This window comes from Mya arenaria, chromosome 10 (genome assembly GCF_026914265.1).
Source record: "Mya arenaria isolate MELC-2E11 chromosome 10, ASM2691426v1".
In the NCBI taxonomy this organism is placed as follows: domain Eukaryota; kingdom Metazoa; phylum Mollusca; class Bivalvia; order Myida; family Myidae; genus Mya; species Mya arenaria.
The window spans coordinates 5213398-5225724 of record NC_069131.1 but is presented as its reverse complement, the minus strand read 5'-3'; the positions used below and the strand labels follow the sequence as shown (position 1 = coordinate 5225724).

At 33.8% G+C, this 12327-nt stretch overlaps 1 protein-coding gene across 2 annotated transcripts; it reads left to right on the top strand.

Moving 5' to 3' along the window:
* Window positions 1-434: 434 nt before the first annotated feature.
* Window positions 435-8822, top strand: LOC128206310 (multiple epidermal growth factor-like domains protein 10). Of its 2 annotated transcripts, XM_052908681.1 has the most exons (5): window positions 435-574; window positions 2181-3665; window positions 7235-7370; window positions 7948-8033; window positions 8548-8822. In XM_052908681.1, exons 1-5 carry the CDS (start codon window positions 502-504, stop codon window positions 8673-8675), a joined length of 1908 nt encoding a protein of 635 aa, XP_052764641.1. In that variant the 5' UTR covers window positions 435-501; the 3' UTR covers window positions 8676-8822. The 2 variants fall into 2 exon arrangements, with proteins under 2 accessions (XP_052764641.1, XP_052764642.1); XM_052908682.1 differs by lacking the exon at window positions 2181-3665.
* The last annotated feature ends 3505 nt before the right edge of the window (window positions 8823-12327 follow it).

Genomic DNA, 12327 nt, shown 5'->3' with positions numbered 1-12327 from the left:
GAGTTTTAGTAATAACGTTGCTGAGAACGTCAGGGTATCCACTGTTGGTCTATGCGCTGCTAAGGCCCCCGTTTATTGCTAACAGTGGCTATGTTCTGACACGCTACATTGCGGTATTTGGATGGAGTTGGCCGAATAATTACTTTTATGCAATATAAAATCGGGAGTATACAGATGTTTAACCCTACGTTGAAAGTAATCCTCTGCACAAAATACATAGAACAATTCATATCACTTATTAATTTTCAACACATATTGTCAAACATAAGGACTTGTCGGTGTAATTTTGCAATATAAGACCAAATAGTAAATGCAAAAACTTTACACATTTTTTCATTATAAGTATCACTTAAGCGTATCGTTTACCAAATCAGTATTTACGATTAATAAATTGCCACTCGCATCATAGATGATATAATACGCTGTAGCAAACTTCCTGGTTTGAATATAAAATTGTGGACATATGAGTAATACCAAGTTTGTTAAGTTTAAAGCTGAATAATGGAGATAAAGGATCAAAACGTTCTTTTGAAAATAGTATTATTCGTTTCCTACGGACTTTGTCTGTGCGGTGGTAAGTTGAACATTAAATTATACAGCATTTTAAAATTAATTATTTTTTTAACCCAAGAGTTTTGTACTAAAGAGATATGTAAATACTATTATAGTATGTTGTTGAAATTCAAGTAATCTTTAAATCAAGATACATATAGACAGAAAGTCGTCTCTTCGATTAAATTTAATAAAGTGTAAACGTTTACCAGTAAAACAATAAAGTATTTTATCAATCGCGCTGCAGAAAATATATAGTTGCCCATTCTGTACATCTAAGTGTTATGACATGTTTTTGCATGAAGCGGCAGGGACTTCATTTGTGTTTACGTATATGTCCTTATAGGAGATATTTCGACGATAATTTCGCATATTCCTGTCAGTCGCTTTGGAATAAATATTTGAACTAATAGTATATAATAGCTCTTCAGCAGTACGACCCCATTCAGAAAACGGTGTGTATATCTCGTGTTTATCACTGTGGCTTTATACTAAATCTACGTTAAAAGTGAAACAGAGTAATATTTTAATCCTTTTCGCGAGACATCACAACCATGAAACCCCCGGTCCCATTTCTTTCTCGTCAGTATCCATACCTTCTGAGGCATCTTCTTTTCTTGCCCTAATAAATAGGAAATACTTCAGAACTTCACAGGAGAGGGCGGAATAATATAGTCCTTCATTACTACTTATTTGTTTCACTGTATATATTAAGTTTCAGTAAGGTGTCTTATAAAATATTCCTAATGTAAAATATACCAATTTTAATTCAAACAACACAGTTATCAAATTAAGGTATTTCCTAACCTAACTCTTTACGTCTAACTTAACATAGAGCTCATCTACTGAAATATCCGTTTATTGTTGCGTTTTATTATGGATCAATATCAATTTAAAATATATATTTCGTCTGCTTCGTAGAAAATTACGGAGTGTGTTTCATTATAGTACCGAGATACAGTACACATGATTGGATATAACACCAAAGAAATCTACCATTCAATATCCCTTTATCAAGATAAAATTGTTGATTAAAAAAATGCATTTTTGTCATTCTTAACAATAATATGTTCAGGTTGACATATATGATTTTGATTTTTCGAAGATACTGTTTATATATTTTAACTACTTAAACACACCAAAACCACATCTGATTGAACATTCCACACTCATACACCCAAGAACACATTCACTTTGTTATTAAAGTCATGATGGATTTTCTCGAAAAGTATGGGTTACTAGTGAATAAGTGTATACCATTGGAAAAACATATTACTGCACGTGATAGACGAATAAATCGATTCAAAAGCACTTTGGCTTGAACACAGGCTGTATCTCTCCTTTGGGTACTAAGTAACTAATAGTCATTTTCAGGCATACTGTAACACACGTACTGAAGTTCATCTCCCTCCGACAACTAATTGGCCGATTAATGATCACTAAGAAGCAATTAATGAAATAAAAAGTCATTTCACCTTATTTGATTGTTATTTATTTTCACCTCAGTATATAAGGTTGAGATTGTTGAAACAATGAAACTGTTTAAATGATTTGTTTCGACTTGTGTTAGTCATAATATAGTATGATAATTATAATATGATAGTTATAATATGGTATATTATCTTAAGGTACCCAATGCGATTCCAACTGCACTAATTGTGACACCAGTGGAACGTCTGGATCATGTCTTAAGTGCGAAGACGGCTTCTATCCAAATCGGTATGATAATAGTTGTCGGCCTTGTACTTATCCAAAATGCCAAACGTGTTCTAATCCCTCCCTTTGTGACTTATGCCAAGACGGTTTTTGGGGGGAAACCTGTATCGCAACATGTGCAGAAGGGTGTGTTGATGGAAAATGCAATACTTCTAACGGTGTTTGTCCATGTCTAAAGAACTATTACGGAAATAAATGCGAAGGAAAATGTTCAGACAATTGCGTTCCTTCCACTTGCTTTGGTGAAACTGGTAATTGTGTATGTAAACAAGGTTATTATGGGGCATCGTGTCGCTCACAATGTGGCGATTATTGCGCCGATTGTATAAATGTCACGTCATGCTCATTGTGTGAAACAGGAAAGTTTGGTAGTTCGTGTCAATTCAAATGTAAATGCGATGTCAATGCAGAATGCGATATTATGACGGGATTGTGTCTCCCTTGTGGAACAGACTGTTTGTCTTGCATTAATAACGAGTGCACTTCATGTGTAAGTGGAAAATATGGAAGTCGATGTGAGTATACGTGCTCGTCTACTTGCAATGATGTGTGTGACATACAAGGGCATTGTCAGTCGTGTGTGTCAGGGTATCATGGTCATCAATGTGAATTTAAATGCAATTGTGAGTTTGGGTGCGTTCAAGTTCATGGCAAATGTGTTAATAAAGCTTGTCCAGTCAACTGTTATGGTACCTGTGATGATTCATCACATACATGTTCCTCATGTAACCGTGGTTATCACGGACCATATTGCGACTTAACGTGTCCTGGTAAATGTGCTGATTCACGTTGTTATGCCAATGGTAGCTGTTTGTCCTGTGAATCGGGATATTACGGAATCAGTTGCAACATGGAATGTCAACAGAACTGTGAGAGTAATACATGTCGTCAGAATGATGGATTATGTGAGGTCTGCCCTACAAACTGTGTATCATGTGAGTCCAAATCCACTTGTACCCTTTGCAAAGAATCAAGTTATGGACAATTCTGCCATTTATCTTGCAACGACGACTGTACAGAAAAAATGTGCAATATCAAAGGTGTATGTTACAATTGTTCTACGTTATCTGCTTTTGGTAGTTACTGCAATTTAACATGCAATCATGATTGTTATTTGTCTACATGTGATAGATACACAGGTGCTTGTAGTAGCTGTAAAAATAACTCAGTGTTTGGAATGTTTTGTAATGAAACATGTAGTCCGTATTGTCTTGGTAACGAATGTAAACGAGAGAGTGGGGTGTGCTTAAACGGATGCAGCGATGGTTACTTCGGAACTATTTGTGATCAGGAATGTTCTCAAGGATGCCGAAATAAAGCTGGAATAATATGTGATCTAGAAGGTACATGTCTTGGAGGATGCACTGAAGGATACGTTGGCAAAAGCTGCAAACCAGGTACAACGCTAAAAGTGTTTTATTAAATTATTAGTTGCAAAATATCGAAAATTAAGATATCAAAAGTGAAATTATCACGGAACTAAAAATCACACAGTGATAAAACATGGTATTTGATCGAAATGTACTATATTGAATATTACATAAATTATATTCGTATTCAAAGTGTACGTATTCGGAATGTTGCATGAGATCTTTAAAACACCCCTTACTATGTTAACTATCAATGTTTTGTATTTCACACGGATGTACCCAGTGTCCTGATTTAAAACGTATACGGGTTTGCCTCAAATCCCGTGTACGACTATAGTGAGGTATAAATAGGACTTTAACGAATTATAAAACTAGAATCATATGGATATACTGTGTTGGAGAACATATTAACATAGACACTATCTTTGGTAACATTGTTACATATATCCGTTGCATGGAAGCTATCCGTCAAATAATTTTAGGCATAAGGTAATAACAAAATTCCGCAAAATACAAATTTTCTCATGGTAATATATTACGAATATAATTACGAATTGCACTTAAACGACGGTGTCGGTGATTTAAATTTGTAATTATAACCATAAAATGGTTGCAAATAACAACCCCGTAATTATTTATACCTCAATAAAATTTTAAAGTGTAAATGCTGTACAAATATCGACAGTTGTCGAAAGTCAGCGTTGTGCAGTAGACTGTGTCGAAGGAAGTGTTTCACTGTTACAGCCTGACTTCCTCGTTTATGTCTTTTTAAAGATTTTCAAGTTGCATTGAACAAGTTAATTTTTCGGACATCATGTTTCTGTAATAACGTTCTAGTTTCTTTTTTTTTAAAAAGGTGAATTTCATTTTTTTTAAAGCGTTTGTTTCGTTTACATTGTACTTGACTACTGATTTGCAGGTCTTATAGTTGACGTTTCTTTTCGAAATTGTAGTACTGTATAATTCGTTGCTGAGTGTATATATCAATAGTATGTAAAATATAGATCAAATCGTTCAACAATTAAGAATGATGAAAACATTGTTGAATATAAGCTTATACCAACGGCTATAAAAAAATATACCAATTTTCTTGTCAACGGCTATAATGTAACTGGATATGCCCTAATATGGTATTCTTAATTATGGTGAGAATTATACCCATTCTATCAAAACTGCATTTGCATATCCTCTATAATTTAGGTGCATACCATATATTATTACACAATGTCACAAACAACACAATCTCTATTTTTCTGTCATAACAGATATGATATTTATAAGCGTCAGACTGTTCTGTTTGTTACTTTACAATTGCAATAAAAGGTATTCATCATATGCGAATCAAACAACAATTCCCTTCAAATACATCTTATTCACTTCCAAATACAAGAGCAAGGCTTACCTTTTTCAAACTTTACAACCCTAGAAATGGCGCGATGTTTACTTTGATATGTATAGTATAAATTTCTTGCTCTCGATGAGAATAAATTGCAATATTTAATGACACATTAAAAGCAAACATTCTTGAGAATTTATCAAACACATGACATATTGTATCAGTGTTCAAACTTGAAACGATTAACAATGTTTACGGTACTAAAAGCAATTGTTACTTTTTTCTAACCGGGGCAATCAGAGCCCCTAGTCAACCATATATTGTTCCGTTCAGTAGATTTGCGTCTTACATATTTCTTTTTTTAACTGTTTGTATACGATAAGAGCACAAACAGAAAAAGAAAAAAACACACCTTTTCATAGAAATACATTAAAGAGCAATTTGTTTAAGTTATTTTGAACCTAAGTCTAAATCATGTTCCTAGTGTTTTATTTTGTCTTTTGATAACACTAAATTTAATTAACAATTCCAAACGTATATATAGTTGATGTCGAGACTAGAAACAATTTAACAAGATTCTATACTTGAATTACCCTAGTCATCACCAGTACAAAATGATATTTAATTAACATTCTTTCACGATAATCACTTCGTTTGTTTACCTTTATCGACACCGCATGTAAACTTCCGGTATTGATAGGTAGGCGTTAATGATGATCCTGGTAGCCTTGCTGGTCCTTAAATTATGATCGGACACCCCCGAAACAGCGTGGGAGATTGTTTATTCGACTCTACTTTCTACATCCATTAATTTGTTAGGGAGCTGCTCCATGGTACTTTTTTAAACACCTGTTGTGGCGTAACACTGCACCAGCACTTCTTCGAATGGAAATAATCTAATGAAAGGGCGCATTTTAAAGGTTTCTCTCTACGTTTTGTTTTCTTTTTGCTTTAAGTAGTAACATATGTACTATTAATTTCTAATGGACCTTTTATACCTATAACATTTACTGAAATCTAAACATGCCAAACTGATATAATATAGAAAACTCCTTATTTCTTAGTCAAAATGAATTATTGTGAACATGAAATCACTCCTGAGTATATAATTTGTTTGTGTTAAAACAAGCATTTCGGCAACTTGTGGAATACCAAAATGTTCAAACATAGCAATTACAATAGAATAAGAAATTAAAAAACACAACAACTTATTTCTAAAAATTATTTATGCTTCAGATCAGAATTTAACGACATTAAAACTATACAAGAAATAATTGAAAATAAACGTAACTCCTCTTTTATTTTTGAACACACAGATAGGCTATTTATCCAAAACAATGAAAATAGCAAAAGACCAAAAAGGAATATGGAATGGCTACTATTTTTATTCAAACGCGAATAATGGACATAAACGATGAACATTGATGTTTTCAATGTCTTATTTCTTTACGAGAAAACTACGCAAACTAGGTGTACACAAAATGTTTGCTCAAAAGCATTGTCTATTCAAGCGTTGCTTAGTGCTTAAAGTGGTTAAAAAAAGCAGCAAACTCCGAATATGGAATAAGGATATGGTTATTCATTCCATATCCAATTCGCGAATTATGAATATAAACGGTGAACTTTCCTTTTTTTCTTTTTTGACAATAATAATGCAGCATTAATCTTTACAGAACTTTTGTAAGAATGCATTATCAATTTAAGCAATGCTTAGTGTTTAGAATGCTTTAAACATTTAGTCCTTTTAAGCGTTACTTGGGTCTTACCGTGCTATAAAACACATGAAACTTCAAACAAGAAATACGGAACTCAATTCGATTTTCTTATTCAAATGCTAATAAAGCAAACATGCGATGATTTATTTCCGTGTCGACAAACTAATTATGTGACAATGGTCTTTACATGTATTACCTATTTAAGCGGTTCTCATTTTCACGCAACAGACTGCAGTTGTCGTACATTGTGGTATTCCAAAAGTCGCCTATACGCGTGTTAAAATCCGAAAACCAATGCTAAAATATGGTTTCATGTTCATTTGTTATAGAAACTTTCTATTTGTAATATGGAAATTCTTCAAAAAAGGAAACCTCTGATCACTTATTAGTCTTTATAACTGGTGGGTGTAGAATACTTGTTAAGAACAAATATTATTCTTCCATTGCAGCTGCCGTCGATCACATTGTCCATTACATTGTGCCAGAAAACCTTATAACAACGTCTCATTGTTCTAGATTATTAATGATTTCATCATGTGTTTTAGACGACCGTAACCAGCAAACTGAAAAAACTCACTCTGGTTCTGTGATCGGTGGAGCGGTTGGTGGTGTGCTTGGCGTGTGTGTTGTCGTAGCGCTAGTGGTGGTTGTCCTGGTATTGAAGAAGAAAGGGATTATTTGGTAAATGTTACCTCATGAAATCATAACGTTAAAGCAATAAAGAATTACACAATGTTATGTTTCTCGTAATACTGAACTTCAGCGCTGTGTTTTTATCATTTTTTTATTTTCCGATTGTTATTATAAAGTTCTTGGTTCTAATGATTTTAAAAATATGGTAATGTACGACGGTTAAGAATCAATATTTGTTAATGATATAAAGATAGGGATATGCAAAAGTCAAATAGAAAGAAGGCAAATCGTTGAACTGGTTACCTCTGGTTCTGGAGTCAATAACTCTATCGACTGCACTACTTGGGACTCATACGAAGTGGATATTCGATTATAAACACATGCCTTAATGGCGGTGGAATTTGGCAAATTGCATTGTGTTGTATAGGCAAATTGAATATTCAGTACTTTGGAACAAACTTGTCGGATACGGTTTGCGTAAAAGCTGTTTGGTATTTAGAAGTGTTAAACGGTCCAGTTAACCCTTTTCTGTACTAAATCGTTGTCAAATATTAAATTAGAGCGAATACGCCGGAATGCCCATCCAATTGATAGTTTAACGTCTTCCTGCTGATTTTCCATACAGGAAGGAGAGCAAGAAGACGTATGAGGATATATCATCAGGAAGAAGTCAAGATGAACCCTACACAACATTGGCAGCTGCGAGCACGAGTATACACATTTTGTTCCTTGTAGTTTTGTTATACTGTCAGTGTATAGTTAATACATCATAGTAAGAATTTCAGTGACAACATGTTATTCCTTACTATTTGAACTTTTATCAAAAGCAATGCTAACTGTGACTACAGTTGAGTTTCCAGGTACATTTCAAAGCATTGCCTTCGAATACCACAGGTATCAGGATATCATTTTATATACCCTTATTTCAGATATATTGATGATTTGAAGGTGCTCATTTTGGCGCCTGAATTTTTCAAGTTAAAATGGTATAGAGAGTATTCAAAACTGTTTTGGACAACAAAATAATGATCATAAGCAAATATAATAGTTCCTATATAAAACAATCTTAAATCAAATTACGCGGTAGTACAAACTTATAAAAACAAATATTAAACTATTTTTGTTGGCCAAACTGTATGAGATCGAGAGCATTGTTAATACTAGCATCCTTCCATACTAAATGTTTTAGATGCTTAGTTAATAATCAGCATCATTTCCGTTACAGCCGAGTACGAATTACCCGATTCGGAGCCAAGGTCCGAGCTGACCATCGAAGGTGAAGACAACCGGGTGTATTACAATGATGAGAGGGCCTACTATAAGAATGTCGGGGGAAATGTTCATAAAACATGAACATGTACACAAACAGATAGAGCACATGTGTTTATAGTATGTTTCCACCGGTGTATATTTTCACAACCGCTTACTTGTTGTATCAGCGCTATGTTTGATTTAGATTTGACTGCATTACGAGGGTATCCATGTACACTGCACAAATTATAAAAATGTTTCGAGTCATTAAATTAATTTTGTAGGTCTACACGAACGACTCGTTCCAATATTTCTATTATATACCTCATGCTATGTGTTTTAAAGTTTTTCATGCAAAAATAGTCTCATAGTCTCATGCTTCAGTAATAGGCAGAGTTATGGGGACTGAAGTATATGCAAAGTATTGAAGCTGTACATGTTTATGCTTGAACAAGTTATCTGATGGTTCCTCCTAGTGGTTGTAATGATGCAGTTTTAGCTGATTTAGTCAGATACCCAATTAATACCATGTCTGCTAGGTTTATAAATACGAAGAGTGATAGACAGGTTAAAAACGTTACGATATGTTTTTTACTATGCTAACATTGGTTTTTGATGTAGGTGGTCAAACATATAATAATTGGTATTTCAATGGGTTTGAATATATATGGGAACGACAAAATGTTGGTATTCAAAAACTGTTTGCATATCAATATGTTCAACGGAACAAACCAAATAGCACTGCACCAAACGAATGGTCGCTGATCAAACACTAAACACTAAATTCACCTAATAGACAGTTATTGAACAAAACATACACTGCAACAAACCAAACAGACACTGAAGAAATCAAACAGACACTGAATAGACAAAAATAGATACTGAACAAACAAACAGCATGCAAACACTAAACAAACTGAACACACGTTGATAAAATATACATAAAACTAAACAAAGAAACATGAGCTGAAATGGCCGAACTAACACTGAACACATCAAATAGACATTGTTTAAATCACACACATACTAAACAATTCATGTAGACATTAAACGAACGAACATACACTGCAAATTCAAACTGATATTGAACAAACCAAATATACACTAAAACAAATCTAGCACACACTGAACAAACCAAACGGACACGGAATACACCACATAAAAAACAGACAATAAATAAAGCAAACAGACGCTAAACATCAAAAGGACAATGAACCATACATACAGTTAGTGTTCAAACTGACACTGAACACGACAAACACTGAACAAATTAAACATATACGCAACACACTAAACACTGAACAAATAAAACATGCACCTAACACACCAATCGGACACTTAACCATATAGTAACTCAACAAAGATACACTGAACAAACAAATATTTACTTAACATACAACGCTGATACTGAACAAATAAACAGGCACTAAACAAACCATACAAACACTCACGAAACAAAGTATTTGCTCACCACACTGGACAGATACTTAAAATATCATACAACTTTTAAACAAGATAAATTAATGTTAACATACAAAATAAGCACTTAACAAACCACATGGCCACTGAACGCAACAATCAAAAACTGAACAATCAAACTTTACTAACCAAGCAGACAATGAATACGTAGGAATTCCACGGGGATTAAAACAGTGTTTAAGAGCAGCTAAGCTTCACAGGCTTACAAAATGCCATAATTTCTTAGGTTCTTTACAATATTTACAAGCAAATCCAACTATTTTCTTTTGGAACAATTTTCAAAGAGTTATGTGATCGTCAAATTCAATGACTTAGTTTACATTTGGACCTTATACAAACATAGTAATAAAAATACACCTGTAAGTATGTCTGTATGTATTTATCAACTGTTAGTACCAAGTACTATTAATTAACTACTACGTACTTGACGGCAGTGTTTTAACAGTTGACGTCAATACATGCCAAATCTCACCCAATATCGACCAATGTCGCACAATACGAGTTTCTGCCGTTTTAATTGGCTACTTAACTCGCCAAATACGAGATTAGAGGAATGGACCAATTTCAACTCGCCCTAATATTTTGAGGTGAATGAGATAAATGTCGAAGCAAAATGTTTTATCACCCAGTTTTTAGGTCATATAATGTAACTTATTACCGTTGGTATATTCTTATATTCAACAGTGTATTTATTATTCTTAATTGTTAACCTGTAATCTTAAACCAATACGGTGTAACGTATAAATATACATTTTTACTTTCACCCCAAAACGAACCCTACAGTATAACAATTTAGAATAACAACAGGAAACCTCGTCCATAACACTTGCAAACATCAGTGGTCAAGTACAATGTAAACGAAACAACCGCCGAATAAGTGTTAAACTTTTGAAAGATATAGTTTTTCATCTGATAAATAATATATTAAAAAAGTTTGTTGAGATATAAATCATAATGGAGTTGCAATCTGTAAACATTTCTTTACACATTTAATATAAATACAAATTTAAATTAAAACCTACAATTCAACAAACTATCAAAACAATATGACCCTTTAACAAACTCATATACTTAAGTAAAAATACATAACAATCAGCCCAATTGGATTAATGTTAAAGGGACTAGACACTATATGAAACCATTGCAAGGAAAAAAGAGAATTGTCAAACACTTACATAAAATTGAAATCGTTGTACATTTGAGCCACGCAACAGCGTTCTGTCGGGATCGGGATGGTGGTAGGCTATTTTGGGGCGTTGCTGATATGTTCATAATATTCGTCCGCATCTTATACAATACCGCGGTAGCATGGGCAGGGCGAAGATCAACTGTTATGTAAATGTTTTATTGGCGGTATTTTAACAGACAGCGACGAGACGGTTAGTCAGTACTAGTTGACAAGAGCAGTAATAGCGACGATTACAATAGTAACAATACTGTAAAACAACGGCGATGGGGCATACATCAAAACTGACGAATTGAACAAATGACGCCGACTAGTGATGTTGAAGTCGACGGCAGAAATGACGTAGGGAGCAGAAATTTCGGCCACCAAACTGTACACAGAAGTTTCCATCTATCAGGTAAAATTACATGTAATGACGACAGTGAATGTAGGGATAAAATCTGCTTTAATAACCACATTCGAAAATAAAGTACATACATTCAACTTTCGGTCTATGAAAACCTTATATCCTTTTGACAAATGAAATGTTTAGGCTTATCATTATTAAAATATCATGGTCAGATATATTTTAAACAGTTCGATGCCATATGAGGCTATTGTCTTAATTGTTTCCTAATGCAAATAAGTGGATATAATTGTCAATTTTCCACCCAATGCAGTTGTGATGCAATAATTCAACCAAACATTGCAAGTTGCAAGGGAGATAATGATGCAAGAAAAATATCATCTACAAATGAGTTAACTCCCATGGTTAAAAAGACCGAGCAGCATAGGTTGCTATGGTCCTGTTGATAGACGGATATATACAGTTGACAACATTCCTCCTTGTATGACGGATTTAAAGATGTATAGTCTCATGCATGTTCAATGCAGCAGTGACACACTTTGATTTTATCTGAAAGCCCTGTTATTGGTTTAAATTAAATAATGTTAATGCAAGGTTATATAAACCCTTTCTAATATTGAACTAAACTATGGCACCAAAGAGACAGTTATATCGATACGCGGTTGGGTTTTAAATTTCGTCTTGACTGTAAAGCGGGATTATTAAATTGGCTTACCAATTAGCAGGATACTTCTCCTGTGCCA

What these genes read in the sequence shown, in the direction of transcription:
- LOC128206310 (XM_052908681.1), top strand. Translation starts at nt 502, where the DNA reads ATGGAGATAAAGGATCAAAACGTTCTTTTGAAAATAGTATTATTCGTT. An exon ending in TGGCAAAAGCTGCAAACCAG is followed by an intron (nt 3,666 to 7,234) that starts GTACAACGCTAA and finishes CATGTGTTTTAG; the next exon opens with ACGACCGTAACCAGCAAACT. An exon ending in ATTGGCAGCTGCGAGCACGA is followed by an intron (nt 8,034 to 8,547) that starts GTATACACATTT and finishes TTTCCGTTACAG; the next exon opens with CCGAGTACGAATTACCCGAT.